Below are 19,806 nucleotides of genomic sequence, written 5' to 3'. Positions count from 1 at the left end.
TCATTTAACTCTCACAACAAAATTATTTTTGTTCAAACCACCAAAATAAAAAAATTAAAAATTGTCATAAGTTCCCCTCGCCCCGTCATCAAGGTAATAGGTAAACAAATATAAACAAATACAAACAATCAACATAATGGATACCCGGTCACCACCGACACTGTCAACAGCACCGGAGCTACTAATGCTACCTGGGATAGTAAATAATAATAATTTGGAGCCCGAGCCTGTGCCTGTGCCTGTACCTTCTGATACTGACGAAGCAAACAAAATTCTAGCTTCTATTTTACACAACCTTGCAACAACCACAGAACCTACTACTACTACAACAACTATAGCAACCGAACCTGTTTCTACAACAGAACCAGAAAACCACTTTGGGTCAGCTTCCAAAAAGGATTTTGGCCCGATACTAGTTGAAGATATGTTTAGATCACCAACACCTACACCTGAGATGCCCTTAAACGTTGAAATACATCAACACAATAATGACGCGACGACTTTTCAACCACCAGTTACAAGCGAATTGCATGAAGAAAATACCACTACTCAAGTCAATGAATCGCTTCCACTTTTTGACCCTCAAGATTTCCATATCTTAATTCCAGATAATGGTCCGGCTACTGGGGATTTGTCAACCCCTTTGGAAAATGCTCCAGACCATTTTTTACCAGTTTTGACAAAGATAGATTCTACAAATACTCCATTTACACCTCCACTAAATACTAATGAAGATGGGAATTATGAACATGCCTTTTTTCAAGAAACCTCGGAGACTCTTTCAATAATGGCTCCACAATCAATGACCCCGCAATCAGAAGCTCTGCAATTAGAAAATCCACAACCAGAAGCTTCGCAATCAGAAGATCCACAATCAAAAAATTTACAACAAGAAGCTCCGCAATCAATGGCCCTGCAACCAATGGCCTTGGTACGCCGCCAGTCTAATCCACCAAAACCAGGAGTCCCAGATGTCCCATTTGTTCTTTTGGACGATGAAGAAAATTCTGGAAATAGTAATTCTTCTATTCCATTAAATGTGGTTCAGTCTGAAAATAATTTGCAGGCTCCGACTTTTTCAGGCATTTCAACTCCTTTGGCAATAATGGCCCCACATACCCTTCAACTAACAGCACCAAAACTAGGGCTTCGAGACTCACCGCTTGTGCTATCAGATTCTTCAGATGATGAAAATATAAATAAGGCAGAAGGCGCGTTACCAACTGTGACTCCAATTGTGGCGGCACGGCAAAGACATTTTCTACTTCCAGTTCAGCCCAGCATGTATGTGAATCGAAATGGCCATTTTACAATCCAAACGGAAGGCTACAACTTTGAAGACCCTCCTAATATTGTTACGACGAACCAACGGGGACCACGACACAATGTATGGCCGAGTAGTCGTATTCCCACTTCAGAAACAATGTTTGAAAGCACTGCGTATCCAAACCCAAACAACTTTATACCTAGAACCCCACATGAATCACCCACAGTCGCCTTAGTTGTATACTTTCAACAATCCTTTGCTACTCTTTTTAAAGGTACGCCGGAGCTGACCCCTCAGATTGTGGCACAAGAAATTATGGAGGGATATTCTGAAACCGAAGCTGATTCATGGCTCCCCGCAGGGCTTGCTGCTTTTGTGGCACGTACCATTTCACTGATTCTTAACAAGCACCAGATTTTGGAGCCACCTGCAACGTTTGAGCAACTTAAAACTACGAAAGACCGAGTGGAAGCTAAAAAACAGGACCCTGATTGGCGAAGAATGGTATATGCGATTCGCCAAGTACGCCGAGAGTTTTCAAGCATAGATTCTGAAATACAGAAACACACCAAACCTTTGGCGCAGTTTCTTCGTCCCAATGCACACTTGGGGGTTTCCCATTTACCCTGGGAGGAAAGGTTATTGGCTTTGTCTGGGCTGGTAAATGCGGCTCTGACGTCTGCTAAATCCGTACACGCGCTTGCAACAGCAGCACGCCGAAACTGGGGGCCCAATCTATCACCGACAGACCATTTAAATGGGCAAGCGTTTGGATATGAGCCTATGACATTTTCTGCAGCATCTTCACATGTGTGGCGGTTTGTTATGGCAGAAGCAATGCACAAGGCTCACAGTCCTGCGTATGTGGCAGCCGCAGCTCTTGGGCTCCCATATCATCCAGAATTTGAAAAAACACTGGCCAAGGAGTTGAGAAGTGGGCACGAGCAGGTTCAAATGCAATTAGAACAACGTCAGGAGGCCAAGCTGCAGTTGCAACATCAGCAGTTTCAGCAGCAACAGTTTCAGCAGCAACAGTTTCAGCAGCAACAGTTTCAGCAGCAGCAGCAGCAGCAGCAGCGACATATTCAACAGCAGCAACAGCTGCAACACCTACAACACCAGCAACTTTTGCAACAGTTACAACAACAAAATTTGCAACAATTACTGCAACATGATATTCTACAACAACAAGGGCAATCACAAGAACAACCACAAGAACACCAAAAAGAGCAGCAGCAGCTGAAACCAGAGCAGCAGCAACAGCAGCAGCAACAACAGCAACAGCAACAGCAACAGCAACAACAACAGCAAGAGCTGCAACAACAGCAAGAGCTGCAACAACAGCAAGAGCTGCAACAACAGCAAGAGCTGCAACAACAGCAAGAGCTGCAACAACTGCAAGTGCTGCAACAACTGCAAGTGCTGCAACAACAGCAAGTGCTGCAACAACAAGAGCATCAACAAGAGCATCAACGAGAGCATCAACAAGAGCATCAACGAGAGCCTCAGCTATATCAGCCACAAGATCAGCAAAAGGCACAAGACCAACCTCAAGAGCGGCAGCAACAGGAACAGCAGGAACTTGAACTACAACCGCCACAACCGCCACAACCTCCACAACCTCCACAACCTCCACAATCTCCACAACCTCCACAACCTCCACAATCACAACAACAGGGCACTCTGGGAGAAAATCGAACTTTTACGGAGAAATTGTTTGCATTCCAGGATCGACAACGGGCGCCGGTTGCACTTGGGCGGAACGTGCGTACGGAAGAAGTGTACTGGTTTGTTCAAGGCGAAAAGTTTAATACTACAGTGGACTGCGAGGATAACTATGACGGGCCTCTTGGGAACTCATATAAGCGTGGGTATGGGGAATTTGCAGTTTACGAAGAAAGAAACCCGTATCTTGGGGCATTGAGTCATGAGGATGAGGAAATTATTGATGACGAGAAAAACCGACAGTCTGGGTTTACACTTCCTGCGTGGCGGCTTGTTGCAACAACAGTTGCAGAGATGCGGGAACTGGTGGAGCGGGTAGGTGGAAATGTTCCGCAGCTCGGGGAGATTGTGGAGTGTATGGCTCCCAGGCTGTTGCGTGGAGAGGCGTTTCGTGCGCGACAAAAGGAGCGTGCTGAGGCAATGCGAATACGTAAGGCACGGTTACGGGGGGCAGCGGCGGCAAGGGAAGTAGCTGGAAAAGGTAAAGGTGAGAAGAATATTATGAGGCCACGACATCGAGTTGCACGAGGTGGATACCGAGAAAGCGATAGTGAGAAAGAGGGAGATGAGGAGGAAAATGGAGATGAAAATGAAGAAAATAAAAGAATAAAGAGAATAAAGAGAATAAAGAGAATAAAGAGAATGAAGAGAATGAAGAGAATGAAGAGAATGAAGAGAATGAAGAGAATGAAGAGAATGAAGAGAGTGAAGAGAATGAGGAGAATGAGGAGAATGAGGAGAATGATGAAAGTGAGAAAAATGAAGAGAAAGAAGAGAATGAAGAAAAAGAAGCGACTGAAGAAGGTGAAGAAAGTGAAGAGAAGGAGGTGGAAGTGAGAACAGCCTTTAGACGACTACGGTCTCACCGGTCTCCTAAACGTCGTGAGGTTAGTGAGACAGTTGCAGAAGAGTCTGAGGAGATTAATTCCAATGAACCTGAGGAGATTGTTGAAGTTCAAGAAGGTATGGATGAGGAACAAGTTGAAGAACAAGTTGAGAAAGAAGATGATGATAAAGAAGATGAGTTAATTGTTGTTGTTTCTGAGGAAGATGAATCCAGCAATCAAGCAGAAGAGGTTGATGGAATGGACGATTCGGATGATGAAAGTATTAAAGAGTTGGCCATTGTTACACATACGTCATCTCAATCACCTACCCATAGCCAAAGTGATTTAAATGTTTCAGAAGTCAATTCCTCGGAATCACCATCTACTTCTCGAAGCGAATCATTATCTTTGGCGAAAAAGAAGAAGCGAAAGCTAAGGACTCCGTCTGTACAGAAATGGGGGGTGAGTGGAGGGAGGGTTGAGCGAGTTTTACGGTCAAAGCAGCAACAAAATCAGAGTTCTGTAACATCTTTGGTACAGAATGAAGAAGAAGGAGAAGGAGAAGGAGAAGGAGAAGGAGAAGGAGAAGGAGAAGAAGAAGAAGAAGAAGAAGAAGAAGAAGAAGAAGAAGAAGAAGAAGAAGAAGAAGAAGAAGAAGAAGAAGAAGAAGAAGAAGAAGAAGAAGAAGAAGAAGAAGAAGAAGATAAAGAAAGAGAGAAAGAAGATGAAAGTTTGGGGGTGATGAGGAAGTTAAGATCGCGAGAAAAGAAGAATGTTGTTGGAGAGGGAAAGGATAAGAAGAAGAAGAATGAAGAAGCTCATTCGGAGGTCATTGTTGTGATTGGACGTGATGGAGAAGTGTTTGAAGAGGTTGTTGAGAAGAAGGGAGATGAAGGAGGTGATAAGGATAAGAATGATATGGATGATGATATTGTTGATATTGTTGATGTTATTGATGTTGATCATCCTCAAGTTGAGGAAGAGCACAAGACTCAGAACAAGAAAAGATCTTTGAGGTCTCAAGGGAGTGTCAAGACTCGAGTTATTGATGAAGGTATTACAATAGAGGAATCACAAGGGGGTATGGATTTAAGTGACTCTGATTCAGTAGCAGAGATGGAAAAACAACTTCTTTGTCCAATCAATAAGAAAAAAACAAGAAAATGGGAAGGAATCTCAATGGCACAACGGAAAAGAAAGAAAAAAAATATTATTAATATTAATAATAATAAACGGTCTGGAGAGGCTCAGGTGAATACTGGAATTAGTGAAGAGGAGCTACAGTCACCAGCCTCACCATTATCTAGACGGTCCAAACGACGGTTGCGATAATGAATGACTTTAATTATAATAATATAATATAATAATTTTTTTTTTTTTTTTAGAGGAAGGGAAAGTTATTATCCAAATGTACATTATTAATTGAAAAAATTTTTTTTTTTTTTTTTTTTTTTTAAAAATCATTATTATTTTTTATTTTTTTAATTTTTTGTACCTTTTTATATTAACTGAAGAAATGAAGAAATGATGGGAAACAAAGCAATTACTGGTCTATAATGTGAATGTACTCGCGTTCTTTTCGCAGAGCTTGAGTAGCATCGACGGTATCCTGCAAGTGGAGGTAAGAACGCCAGTGTCTAACGTACTTGATGACGAGAGACTCGAGTTGAGCAGGCTCAATTCCGAGAGAGGCAAAAGTCTCAGCGTTAGGGTCAATGACTTGGTCAATAAACATGCGCTCGACTTGATCTGGGGAAAGAGTAGGCCAGTAGATGAGCTGGGTAGCCTTAGCAAAGGCGAGGTAGAGCTGCTTGGGGAGGTTAAGAACAGTTTGTTCGTTGGAGGTAGCACCTTGGACAAGAGCTTGAATCTCAGCCATGGTGAGTTCCTTAGGACCGTAAAGTTCAAAAGTCTTGCCGGTAGTAGCATCGTCGTAGCCGATTTGCTCGAGGGCAGCAGCAACGTCAACAACATGGACTGGGCGAAGTTTTTCCTGGTTATTGTTTGCGACTAGGAGACGGGATTTAGAGGCGATTTGGTTGAGGAACTTATCTGAGTTACCGTACATGGTTGAGGGTCTAACAATGGTAGTATGGGGGACGATTTCGCGGACAATTTCCTCGCCGAGGCCCTTTGTGCGATTAAACTGGGAGACCTTGTCAGAGGAGTTTGCGTTAAAAGCTGAGACGTGGACAAAACGGGGGACATTATACTTGTCGACAGCTTCAGCGATACGCTTAGCACCTTCGACATGGACATCATCGTAAGAGAAGTTTTTAGTTTCATATTCACGGCCAATGAGGTTATAGACAATGTCTGAGTTTTTAACAGCGTCTTCAATGGATTGGACATTACGGAAGTCAAACTCAACAAAGTTGACGACGCCGAGGTCGCCGGCGACCTTAAGGTGACGCTTTTTCATTTCCTCACGGAAGGGGGCGACAGTGATAGTACCGTGACGAGCAAGACGCGAGACGAGATGAGAACCGAGGAACCCGTTAGAGCCAAAGACGGTGGCAGTGTAGCCAGTACGAGAGGAACGGCCACCAGTACCTTGAGCAATAATTGTTTTACCATTGCGGGTAATTTTAATATCGGTGACGAGGGGTTCAAAAGTTTGGATTCCACGAGCCGAGATGTAGGGGGCTATATATGTATAGTAGGTTTGTGTTAGAGAGAAATGGATATTGTATTAGATATATATATTTGCAATCACATACCAAGGGATTTAGGAGAGACGAGACGGACTGAGCGAATCATCTTTTAAATGAGTATATATATAGGATAAAAGGATGGGAAGAGGGTGAGAAGAAGGAATAGGGTATTATAGGGGCGACACTTATATGTGTTAGAAGAGGGATTATATATGATGGTGGTAGTAATTTTAGGTGGTGATTGTGATTGAAGTTTTTTTTTTTTTTTTTTTTTTTTTTTTTTTTTTTTATTAATTGAATAGAAAAAAGGGCGGTCGTTTTGTTGGTTGGCTTAGGAATGGAGAAACTGGATGTGCGTGATTGGTTGAGAATGTGGTTTAAGTTGTAAAGTTTATATTGTAATGGTATAAGTTATAAGTCACGTTTTAAACCCTAACCTTAAAAATAAGATACCGGGTAATTTATTTATAAGTTATTTAAAATAAGGTAAGTTAAATGTACTTACCAAGTACCTTTTTATGTATAACCACGCGACCTTAAATATAAATAGTAAGATCAAAAGGAGGGTGTGATCTTGAGATTTTGTTTTTCAAGTAATGATTATTATCATTTAAATATATATATATATATATTTAAACAGTACTATAATCAAGTTTAAATATATTTGATTGAAATTGAAATAAAAATTTTAAAAAAAAAAATAAATATAAATAAAGTATATTTGAAAGTTGATTAAATGAATGAAATTAAAGATATAAAAAAAAAAATCTATTAATATAATAAGAATATATATATATATATTTTTTTTTTCCACATAAGATTGTAAGCATGAAATTTTTTATTAAAAAAATCAAAAAAATCAAAGTCATTTAATAAATTAAAAATTAATTTTTTTTTGTAAAATCAATTAAGATGTTATCGGTTAATATTCATTTAAAATAGATAAATATATATATATATATATATATATATATATATTTTCTTCATTATTTGTCGTTAAAAAAAAAAAGGGGTGTGTAATAGTAGTCATTGATCATTAATTAATTATAAAAGGCCAAAAAGACGAAGCATTTCAAAGATTCCACCTCCAGCAACTAAGAATCCCAGAAAGACTATATATAATTAATATTATAAAAAAAAAAAAAATTAGTTATTTAGTTAGTTTAATAGATTATATATATTTTATATAATTATAATTATAATTATTTTACATACTTAGCCATGGAGTAGAGATTGGAGATTTTGTATTTGTGATTGATTTCTTGTGGGGTTTACCACGTTTTTTATCTTCCATTCGAGCAAATCGTTCATTTGCTTTTCTAAGTTGAGCGTTTGTTCCCATTATTATATTTTTTTGTGAAAAATTTGTGGAAAAAAATAAATTTATTGATTAGATCTGGATTGATGATTTATAAGTTTTTTTTTTTTTTTAAAAAAGTAAAAGTAAAGTAAAAGTAAAGAGAAAAAAAAAAAAAAAAAAAAAATTGATTTATTAAATTTTTTTTAATTTTTTTTAATTTTTTTAATTTTTTTAATTTTTTTTTATTTTTATTTTTATTTTAATTTTAATTTTTAAAGTTGAGCCACGCTGTCATCTCTAAAAACATTTTTTGAAAATTTCCACTAACAGAATTAAATAGATTTAATAATTAAATTAATTAAATTAAATTAAATAATTAAATTAATTAAATTAAATTAAATTAAATTTAAATATCACGTGAATTATAACTATTTCTTTTAATGTACGTGTCCTAAAATGAGATTTTTTTTTCTTTCTTTCTTTCTTTTTTTGGGGGTTTTTTTTTCTTAATTTGAAACGCACGGCTAACACATTTTCTTTTTTTTTTTTTAAGACTAAAAAATAAACGCTAAACGCGTAAAAAAAAAAAAAATTTTTTTTTTTTTTTTTTTTTTTTTTTTTTTTTTTTTTTTTTTTTTTTTTCGTTTATATTATATTTTAAAATCTCGTCAATTTTCTAATCATAATAATAATAATAAATATAAATTAAGTCATGACTTCATCGTCTTGTTCTGTATTTCTTGCCAAGCTAGTAGTAGTAGTTTGTTACTTATAAGTAATTACTTAAACACACACACACAATAACTACAAAAACTCCTCCTTCTCTCTCCACCACCCCCCCTTGAATGTTTTGAATTCCAATTTTTGCATACGCGTATCCTTTTTTTTTTTTTTTTTTTTTTTTTTTTTTTATTTATTTAAAAAAAATATATATATAAATAAAAGGAGGTTTCCATTATTACCATTTAAATATATAAAAAAAAAAAAAAATACTTGTCCCCCCTTTTTCAAAATTAAAGAATCCTTTTTTTTTTTTTTTATTTATTTATTTTAAATATTTTAAAATTTCGCGTTTTAAATAAAATAAAATAAAAAAAGTTAATGTTTTTTATTTGAAATTTTATTTTTATTTTATCTTCTTCTTCTTCTTCTTCTTCTTCTTTTAAATTTTAAAAAACTTTCTTATTCATTCCTTTTTATATTTATATTTTTTATTTTATTTTTATTTATATTTGAATTTATTCCAACTATTTCACACTCTTTTTTTTTTTTTTCAAACTTTTCAAACTTTTCAAATGAAACCCATTGCTACTACTAAATCCTCTTTGGCTTTAGGATCTCTCTTTGCCCTATTATTCTCCAGTACCCCTACTCTAGTCAAAGCTTCCTCAGACTGCCAGTATATTGAAGGAAATTATTATTGCAACGAAGTTAATAAAGTCGTCTATTCAGGAATCGGATATTCTGGTTCTTACCAACAAGTCTCTTATTTTAATACAACAGATTGTTCTTGTAATCAAACACCTTATTCTTTCTCCGGTTCACTTACTCCTCTCGATGAAGAACTTTCAGTCCATTTCCGTGGTCCAATCAATCTTAAACAATTTGCCTTTTATTCAGTTGATTCTTCATCATCTTCATCTTCATCAAAAAAACATAAACGTAACCAACAAGATTCCCCTCAAAAAGTTCGCAGACACGTCCACCATGCTCATGAACATGATGTAAACAAAAGAGACGCTAAGCCTGATGCTGTCTACGTTACAGCTACTGCCTACGTAACCCAAGTTGTATACGCACAAGTAGATGCTGCTACTAATAACGAAAATAATAACAACAACAACAACAACAACAACAACAATAATAATGACGAAGACACTACTACTACGTCCTCATCTTCCTTGGCTAATCAACAAGTTGTCGTCGTCACCACTGTGGTTCAACAAGCTTCCGATGCTTCTTCTTCTTCTTCTTCTTCTTCTTCTTCTTCTTCTGCTGCACCAGTTGTTGTTTCTTCTTCTTCTGCTGCTGCTGCCCCAGTTGTCGCTTCTTCTTCTTCTTCTTCTTCTTCGGCTGCTGCTGCACCAGTCGTCACATCCTCTTCATCTTCTGATGTTGCCCCAGTCATTGCCTCCTCTTCTTCAACCCCCTCAACTAGCTCTCTTGTCGCTCAAACTACCTTCTCTGTAGCCTCTCCAAGCTCAACTGCTTCTTCTTCTTCTTCTTCATCTGCTTATGTTCGCTCAGGTTATTACTCCTCCTCAGGAACTCTCGATGGCTTAGTCTTCCTCAACAACATGGGAGGCTCTGCAGGTTCCGGTGTTTGGGACTCTTGCTTTGGTAACTCTCTTTCTTACGCAGCTTCTGATGGTGTTTCTGGCGCCGGTTCTTCTCAAACCCTCAGCGACGTCACCCTTGCCTCAAACAAAGAATTTAGTATCTGGTCTTCAACCGAATGCTCAGGAGATTCATGCGGTTACTATCGTCCAGGCTCCGTGGCCCACCATGGCTTTGGCGGCTCTGCTAAAATCTTTGCCTTTGAATTCTCAATGCCAACAGATTCTGATAGCAGCTCCTCTTTTAACTACGATATGCCTGCTGTCTGGCTTCTTAATGCCCAAATTCCTCGTAACCTTCAATATGGAAATAGCGCTTGTTCATGTTGGGCCACTGGTTGTGGTGAAATGGATCTTTTTGAGGTTCTCAATTCTGGGAATAATCGTCTCACTTCTCACCTTCATAGTGGTCAAGGTGCTACTTCTTCTTCTAAGAAGGTTCGTCGTGATGAACTTTTCCCTCACCTTAATAAACGTGCCACTGCTGTTGTTGGTGGTGGTGGTGGTACTTCCGACTATATTTCTCGTCCTACTTCCGGTACAATGAAGGCAGCTGCCATTTTCCAAGATGGTTCAATCACCATTGTTGTTTTACCTGATGATACTACTTTTGATTCTAGTCTTGATGAAAATACAGTTGCTGAGTGGCTTGCTTTGAATTCGGATTCTGCTGCTAGTGTTGTTCTTTAAAAAAAAGGAAAAAAGAAAAAAAACATTAAACAAATTAAAGACTATTAAAATTACAAAAAAAACAAAAAAAAATTCACCTACAAATCAATTCAATCAACAATGTTTTAAAAAAAATAAAATAAAAAAAAAAACTTATCAACAACAACAATTATCTTTCATTCTCTTTTTTTTTTTTTTTTTTTTTTACTTTTATTATATGTGTTTCTTATCCTTGTATTTTTAGCTTTAAAGCGTCTGACGCTTGTTTTCGTTTGTTATATATAAAAAAAAAAATTTGAAAAAATAGAAAAAAAAAAACCAAATATACAATTTTTTTTTTTTTTTTTAATTGAGGTCAAAATTTGAATATTTGAGGGGGGAGGGAAGAGAAATAAACATTAATGATTTCTTTCTTTCTTTCTTCCTCTTCCTCTTCCTCTTCCTCCTGAAAATATTCAAATATTTTTTTAAAAAAAATAAAAAAAAAAAAAAGGAAACTACGTACAAAAAAAAAGAAAAAAAATTAAAAATCTCATGTTGAATAATACCACTATAATTATAAGAAGATCTTTTTTTTTTTATTATTATTATTATTAAAAAGTACTTTGGTGGTTGTTTACATTTGTTTGCCATATCGTGATTTACTTACTTACTTACTATACTATACTTATTATTGTATGTATTACTACCATTATCAAAAATATTTATTTTTTTATTTTTTTTTTTATTTTGATTGATTGATTGATTGATTTGAGTCTTTCTACCACCTCATCATTCCCCTTCCCTCTCCCCTTCTTTAATCTCTCTGCCTCCTCCCCCCCCCCTTTTTTTTTTAGGGGATGACGATGGGCAACAAACAAACGGACCATTTGTATTTATACAAGAAGAAGAAGAAGAAGAAAAAAAGAAGAAGAAGAAGAAGTTGATGTTTATGATAATAATGATGATGATGATGAAAAAAAAAAAAAAAAAAAAAAAAAAAAAAAAAACATGTAGTTGAGTATAAATTAAAGCTTTATATTTATCTATATTAATATGATGAAAAAAAATAAAAAATAAAAAATAAAAGATTACTTATATATATAAGAAGAAAATAAATTTATATTAAAAGTAAAAAAAAAATAAATAAATAAATAAATAAAAAAGAAGAAGGTACTACATAACTTGTATATCCAGAAACTGAGCCAATTTCCAAGCTAGATTTTTTATGTTTTCTTTTTATTTTTTTTTTTTGTTTTTTTTGTTTTTTTTTTTTTTTTTTGTTATTAAACAAGCTATATAAAAAAAACTATAATATCTCTAAGTAAGTCTAAACTCGTGAACGTCGTTGTATTTATTTATTTGTTTGTTTGTTTGTTTTGCGTATGTGAATGTAAATGTAAATGAATAAATATGAATGAATGAATGTAGGCTGTGTAGTACATGTATACCTTCATCCCCCGTTAGAATTAATATATATTTGATATGAGGGGGGGTCAAATAACAAGTAATAGAGAACATAATTATTTTTTATGAGAAGTTATTATATATATAAAACTGTAGATAATTGTCATCATAATAATTATTATTATTATTATTATTATTATTATTATTATTATTATTATTATTATTATTATTATTATTATTATTATTATTATTATTATTATTATTATTATTATTATTATTATTATTATTATTATTATTATTATTATTATTTTTTTTATTCTTTATAAAATGATAATTATAAAGATTTTTATCTTAAATAAAACAAACCTCATCCCCTAAAAAAAAAATGAATTGTAATGTTGTTAATGTTGTAATGTTGTTAATCCTAAAGTTCTGTTTTTTTTTTTTTTTTTTTTTTTTTTTTCATTGGAATGTAAACTTGGGTTAAATAACTAATTAGATGGAAACATAAAATAAAAATAATATCAAGGTACTACGTATTATATAAATTAAAATAAAAATAAAAATAAAATAAAAAAAAAGATTATTGATGATGATGATGATAATAATAATAATAATAATAATAATAATGATAACGTATTTAGTTAAGATACTCCGTAATGGATGATTATGTATATACAAAAAAAATAAAAATAAATGATTTTAGTTTTTAAAAATAAAGTTGATTTGAATAAACTTTATTTTTAAAAACTATGATAATGATGACGATGATGAAGATGAAGAAGATGAAGAAGATGATATTTGAAAAAAAAAAAAAATTAAAATTCAAAAATTTTTTATTTTTTATTTTTTTTTTATATTCTTATCAAACGTTTTTTTTTTTTTTTTTTTTTATTCCACCTTATATAGTGGGGGGGAAAAAATAAGAAGAAAGACATTTTTTTCTTTCTTTTTTTCTTTCTTTTCTTTTGAAACAATTGCTTTGTTCTGTATAGAAGACATAATTATTATAATAAATATAAAGTTAAAACATTAATAGTCAAACAAACGAACAAACAAAATCAATTTAAAATCAAATAAATAAATAAAAATAAATAAATAAATAATTTTTTTTTTCACTTTCTAATTATATTATTAATGTTGTTGCTGTCTTTCTCTAAGAAAAAAAATAAAAAAAATAAAATTCACTCTTTGTGTTCGTTTCAGAAAAACATTTCTTCATCTATAAAAAACCCTTTTTAAAAAGTTTCTCTTTTTTTTTTTTTTTTTTTTTTTGATGAACCTTGGTTAGGCCAAAAAAGAAAGAGAAAGAAATAAAGAAAGAAAGAAATGAATAAAATTTTTTATTTTTATTTTTATTTTTATTTTGCTTTCAATGTTATTACGGGGGGGTTTTTTTTTAAAATATTTTTATTTATTTATTTGTTTTTTTTACTATTCTGAAAATTCAAACGTACTTCTTTTTTTTATAGCAATCAAAGAAGAAAAACTCTTCTTCATTATTATTATTATTATTATTATTATTATTATTATTATTATTTTATTTATGGATTATAAAATTGTAAATATTTTTCAATATCAATTAATTTGAACTTTCTTTCTTTCTTTCTTTATTTTTATTTCTTTTCTATAATTATAAATTTAAAGTCATTTTTTTTTATTTTTTTTTATTTTTTTTATATTTTTTTTTATATTTCCCCCCCCCCCCACAATAATAAATCTTTTAATTTAACCAGAAAAGCACATGCACACATTACTGTTTATTGTCACTAACTAAAGTTTATTATCAAAGCCTGTCAAGAAATATCCCTAAAAAAAAAATAAAAAAAAAAAACTGCAAATATATATATATATATATGAGTTTCATTCTATAAAAAAAGGACTTTAGAAATCAATAAAAAGTCTGGATCAAAAAAATAAGAATTATAATAATTATTTTTTTTTTTTTTTTTATATTTTAAATTTTAAATTTTGAAAAAATCATGATATTCTTTACTGTTTTCATTTTTATCTTTTTTGAGCAATTTTTATTTTTATTTTAAAAAGTTTTATATTTTCTTAAATATACTTACTCAAAAAAAAAAAAAAAAAATTCAATTTATATTATTTTACATAAAAAACAAATACTATGATATATCATAATTTTTTTTTTTTTTTCAAAAAAATAAAATAAAATAATGATTCGGTAATACTTAAAAAAAATTTAAAAGTTAAAAAAAATAACAAATCCAACTAATTTTTTTGTTTTTACTTCAAAATTACCAATAATTGTTTCTTTTTTTTATATATATATATTTTTAAGAAATATAAGTATAAGCAATATTTAACAATTATTTAAATTTTTTTGTTTTTATTTTCAAAGGTTATAAAACTTTATCATCAACATCAACACTATCTCTTTTATTTATTTATTTATTTTTTTTTTTTTTTTTTTTTTTGTTCTTACTAGAAATAACTATTTATTTTTTTTTTTTCTCATTAATATTTTACTTTAACTTTAATATTTCAACCTTAATTTCTTGCTAATAAGTTCTAATACTACTTTAAAATAAATATATCAACAAAAAATTAACCATCCTCCAAAATCTTTTGGGTTTTTTTTACAAGCAACTGCCCCGTGCCTTTATATAGCCATGGTAACTTACTTTTTCAGGTCTTTTGGCCCAGTTGGTTATATACAAGCGGTAAAATATTAAGTATATAGCACTGTTTATAACGTAGATTATAAAGTTAAAAAATGTAAAAAAAAAAAAAAAAATAGCTTGGTATTTTTTACGATATTTCAAAAGGTAAATTTTCTTTGGATTAGAATATTCATGGTTAAGTTGTCAAAGTTGTCAATATTTTTAATATGATTCAAGGTGATATAAGCGTGGAGTTGAAATATTTTGTATTTTTGAAATTTTTCATAATATGAAAGACATTTAAAACAATTATTGCTGTAACTACATTTATTATTAAATAAGAATATATATATCCTTTTTGATGTTTGTTTTTTTACCCTTTAAATCTTATTATATTAAGGCATCGTGCCAATACACAAGCAACTTCCTTGTAAACACGAGGATCGGCGGTTCGATCCCGCCAGAGACCATTAATTTTCTTTTGTATTGTTATTTATAATTAAAATAATAATATTTATTACACGTGACACGTGTATTTTTTTTTTTTTTATTTGCTGTTACTGACTTTTGCCTTCTTTCCATACCAACAACAAAACCTCCACTAATTCACCACTTCAGCATCTTCAATCCAAGCATAGACAAAACCACTCAATGAGCCGGCGCTCGTCTCTTAATATCTCCCGTACAGCGTCGCCTCTCGGACCATCTTCGTCATCCCGGCTCGCTGCATCATCAACGCCCATTGTCGTCGACGTTTCGTTCGATTCGCCTGTCGTCTTTGCCGGCCAAGCCCTCACTGCTAAAATCACTTTCCGCAACCCAGAACCCCCAATACCAGCACCAGATCATCAGCCTCCACCTCCAACATCAACTTCTGCAAATCTTTCAGATCAGGGCCTTGGGAATCATACACAATTAGCTCAGGCACCTATATCGAGCAATTCATCTAGAGATTTTAATAATCATAATAACCATAGTAGCCATAATAATAATAATAATAATAATAATAATAATAATAATAATAATAATAATAATAATAATAATAATAATAATAATAATAATAATAATAATAATAATAATAATAATAATAATAATAATAATAATAATAATAATAATAATAATAATAATAATAATAATAATAATAATAATAATAATAATAATAATAATAATAATAATAATCATAATAATATCACCAATGATACATCCCAAGATATTACTACAACCTCCCCCTCCTTACAAGCAAATGATGACTCGCAATGGGATATTCCCGGAAGAAAACTATCAGTCCAAATCGCAAGTACTTTCCGCGACCTATACTTCAACAATAGTGCAAGCTCGCCAGAACTACCCGCAGGTTCCGTCCACCCACATTCTCCTGCAAGAACTACTGCTGCTACTGGAATCTCCAACAGTGGACTCCATCGCTCTGGCTCCGTTCGTGCGTCACCACCGCAGCACTCTGTGGCTACCCCCAGTCTTCTCATGGGCTATGCCCAAGTCCAGGGCTACTTTGTAGTTGATGATGAGCTGGTGGATGTTTCACAGTTTGCACATGCCAAAACTCAAGGCGTTGTTGTTGGCGCATCTGGTCTCGCTTACGCACCAGCCCCACAAACAGGTTTCCTACATGGCCTTGCGTCTGGAATCGGAAGCTTATTCCAGGTCAAAGATGCAGAAGCAATGAACTCACGTGTTTCGCCTGTAGGAAATCTACCAGGCCGTGTCCGTGCAGGATCGTTTGGTAACAATGGGCTCACTCGAAGTCCTGTCATGACCCCAATCGGCGGTAATAACATGCGCAGCGGAGCAACCACTCCAACAGCACAAGGCACTTCATCTGCCATTGCGCTCAGCAATACAGGACCTGCACCGGCAAATGCAGTGCCGATTTTTTCAACACCACAGTCACTACTTTTCGTAGACCTGAAACTCGCGCCCGGTGAAAAACGTGTTTTTTATTATAAGCTTCCACTACCTAAAACTCTGCCGCCTAGTTGCCGCGCAAAGTCTCTGCGAATTCATTATAACTTGGTCATTGGTACCCAGAAACTTATCCGTGGCATGCCAGTTCCTAAAACTACTTTTGTCCCCTTCAGAGTGTTCCCATACATTGACAAATATGGCCTACAATATACCCATGACCTAAAGGCCCCCATAGTTTTGCAACGTGATGATGCTCTAGTTGCATCAATTCCACTGGATATAATTTCTTCTGAGGAAGCCACTGCTGCTTATATCACTAAGCTCGAGGCTACAAGTACCAAAAATAATGATTCCAAACGTGGCAACAGAGGCAACAATACCCGTCACGATTTTGAACTGTACGTGGCTGAAATGCTACGCGAAATTAATGCGCACAAAGACCAAAATTCATCACAAATAACTTCTTCCCCCAATGAAAAACATCCAAATATAAAGCCACCGGAATCGCCTGTCGCACCATTGTTTTCTCAAGTTATGCAAAGCTCGGCAACAATCTCAGATGATGACGATCCGCGAAATAACATTGAGCATTTTACAAGGTTTCAGCAGACAAAGCCACCAGCGAGGCCTCTTAAAACCCGCTACGATATCGGCCGTGCCGGGCGTCGTATCGCCGCAATTACATTTTCAAAAGCAGTGTACCGGGTCGGCGACAGTGTTTTATTTACGGTTGACTTTGCGCGAGCAGCGCTGAAATGCTTCCATGTTACGGTAGCTCTCGAGACTGAAGAAGCTATTTCTCCCGATGTACTAAAGCAATTTAATGAAAATACAGATGATGATGACGATGATGACAACAATGATTTATCGCGGCAACAAAAACAGCTTCCGGTCGTCGATACCTCTGGACTCACAAGGCGCGTGTATTCACAAGCAACAACGTCGACATATGCAGCCGCCAAAACGGCTTTTGAATTTACTATCCCAGCCACAGCTACACCACAGTTTAGCACATCGGCAATTGCGCTCAAATGGGTGCTCAAAATGGACTTTATTACAAGTCCTGCAGCGGCTCCACCCATGGTTTCGGAACTCATTGGCAACAGCAACTCAAATTCTAACCATGAACGAACAACGTCAACATCTGAATTGTCTGCGGACCAACAGTCACCAACACCAAACTATCATGATCAAGCAGAAGCATCGGGTAATAGTAACCAGCAACCACCATCTGAACATGCAACAGCATCAGCACGAACATTTGTGCCGGAAGATATCTTGGAGCACATTCCCGATGACCCTCACTCTGTGATGGAGATTGTGAGCGTGTCGCCAAAGGGTGTTATTGCAGTGGCTAAAGAAACAATAGCTTGTGAAGCATTTTCATGCAAGGTTCCGCTGCATGTTGTACCGACAAACCAAGACATTAGTGCACTGCTCCGGCACTCAGTATTATCAACGAGGTCTTGGGAGCTATAGAGTTTGTTTTTTTTATTTTCACGAGATAAGTAAATGATTGTTAGGCTATTCCTTTTTATATATATAGACATATTTTACCAAGATGGAAAAATAAAAAAAAAAAAAATTGTGCATTATATTTATTTGATTTATTGATTTATACTGTACAAATGAAATTCACATCTAACCTTTTATTGAATTTTGGCTGGACGGTATGGCGATACAACACCACTCAAAGACTCGCCGCAGACCTTACACTCCTGTCGTTTCTTAAACTCGGCCAAGAAACACTTTTCGCAAAATACATGACTACACTCTTTAGTAATGACAGGCGCCGCCAGCGGGCCCAAGCACACCGGACACACGGTCGCCACGTTACTCTGCTGCTTATCTTTGCTTTCATCTTCCTCTTCTCCCTTTTCTTTTCTTATTTTTTCGCCGGCCGCCCGTTCACTTTGCTGTGCAGCCCACGCGCGATCAATCTGCCATCCAGCAGCATAATCTTCACGCATGTGCAAGAACTTGCACGTATCGCCGTACCCACAGAACCCTGTTTGCTTATAGTCTTTACACACATCAGGCGCATAATCTGTGAGCACACCACCAGCTCCTGCAACCCCAGCATTCTGAGCCGCTAGCTTTCGTGATGGTCCAAATCTTGCCACCACTGGAGGGTCTGTTGATATGGTGGTGGTTACGGAGGAGGAGGAAGAAGATGATGATGAAGTGGATGAGGTTGATTGAGAATCCGAGAATGCAAGTTTGGGTTTGGAGGAAGATGAAGATGAAGATACTGGACGTGTATTATTGGCACGCCGCCGTTTTACCACAGGCTCTGATGGGTCGTCATCGTCTTGTTGTTTGTTGGCAGAGTCTTGGATTGGATCTGAATTTTTATCTAACGCGTCTTGTGGCGGTGGCAAGTCATCTTGAAGTTCTGGGTGGGGTTCTTTTGCCGGAGAGGGTTCTGAGTCTTTAGATCTTACTGAAATTTGTTGAGAAAGTGAAGATTTTGAAATTTTACGTTTCTTAAACATGGTTTAGAGTAGTTGGTAGTTTATGAATGAATGAATAAATGAATGATTGTTTAGAAATAGTTTAAGATCAGGATAGAAATGATTTGAAATATTAGATTTGAAGTACTGATGAAAAAAAAAAAAAAAAAAAAAAAAATTAGAAATCGATTGTTTACGTAAGAAATGATGTAATTTTTTTAATGGAACCTTCGATTTCAATCTTTTATTTTAAAAAATTAAAAATGTTTATTGAAAAATAACTTTTGAAAAGAAAAAAAAAAAAAAGGACAAGCCATTCAAAATCACTTAAATAAACATTAAATTTTAAAATTTAGTCTAATTTTTATGTGATTTTTTTTTTTTGGTCATAAGACTTGGATGATGAGAGATTTGTCAGCTTGCTTGATTCACTAACATTGATTGATGCTTACTTTACTAGAAAATTTCAACAATCTTTCATACAAGATCCAAATGTATTTTTTGATGCTGGAATAAAATCGTTTCATTTATTAATTATTAATTTTTTTTTACAGGACACTTGAGACCAACTATGCACATGTTTATGAGATTAAGATTTATTTTTCAAAAAAAAATCTTTTTATTCCCATCCTCATCTTCAAC

The 19,806-nt window shown here is 34.3% G+C and overlaps 5 protein-coding genes across 5 annotated transcripts; 3 read left to right on the top strand and 2 right to left on the bottom strand.

Moving 5' to 3' along the window:
• Positions 1-136: 136 nt before the first annotated feature.
• Positions 137-5,151, top strand: SAPINGB_P006053 (uncharacterized protein; the record flags this gene model as incomplete). Its single annotated transcript, XM_032000767.1, has 2 exons — positions 137-3,542; positions 3,605-5,151. 2 exons carry the CDS (start codon positions 137-139, stop codon positions 5,149-5,151), a joined length of 4,953 nt encoding a protein of 1,650 aa, XP_031856658.1.
• A 211-nt stretch (positions 5,152-5,362) lies between these two features.
• On the bottom strand, positions 5,363-6,579 carry SAPINGB_P006052 (uncharacterized protein; the record flags this gene model as incomplete). The annotated part of the gene is made up of 2 exons (XM_032000766.1): positions 5,363-6,465; positions 6,540-6,579. 2 exons carry the CDS (start codon positions 6,577-6,579, stop codon positions 5,363-5,365), a joined length of 1,143 nt encoding a protein of 380 aa, XP_031856657.1.
• A 2,489-nt stretch (positions 6,580-9,068) lies between these two features.
• SAPINGB_P006051 (uncharacterized protein) lies at positions 9,069-10,799 on the top strand (the record flags this gene model as incomplete). The annotated part of the gene is made up of 1 exon (XM_032000765.1): positions 9,069-10,799. The coding sequence occupies one exon, from the start codon at positions 9,069-9,071 to the stop codon at positions 10,797-10,799; it is 1,731 nt and encodes a 576-aa protein (XP_031856656.1).
• A 4,640-nt stretch (positions 10,800-15,439) lies between these two features.
• Positions 15,440-18,190, top strand: SAPINGB_P006050 (uncharacterized protein; the record flags this gene model as incomplete). The annotated part of the gene is made up of 2 exons (XM_032000764.1): positions 15,440-15,764; positions 16,029-18,190. 2 exons carry the CDS (start codon positions 15,440-15,442, stop codon positions 18,188-18,190), a joined length of 2,487 nt encoding a protein of 828 aa, XP_031856655.1.
• A 170-nt stretch (positions 18,191-18,360) lies between these two features.
• SAPINGB_P006049 (uncharacterized protein) lies at positions 18,361-19,206 on the bottom strand (the record flags this gene model as incomplete). The annotated part of the gene is made up of 1 exon (XM_032000763.1): positions 18,361-19,206. The coding sequence occupies one exon, from the start codon at positions 19,204-19,206 to the stop codon at positions 18,361-18,363; it is 846 nt and encodes a 281-aa protein (XP_031856654.1).
• Between the last annotated feature and the right edge of the window lie 600 nt (positions 19,207-19,806).

This window comes from Magnusiomyces paraingens, assembly GCF_902498895.1.
Source record: "Magnusiomyces paraingens strain CBS 517.90 genome assembly, contig: contig5, whole genome shotgun sequence".
Lineage (NCBI taxonomy): Eukaryota > Fungi > Ascomycota > Dipodascomycetes > Dipodascales > Dipodascaceae > Magnusiomyces > Magnusiomyces paraingens.
Note: the sequence above shows the minus strand (reverse complement) of the source record. Positions and strands in the feature narration are given on the sequence as shown.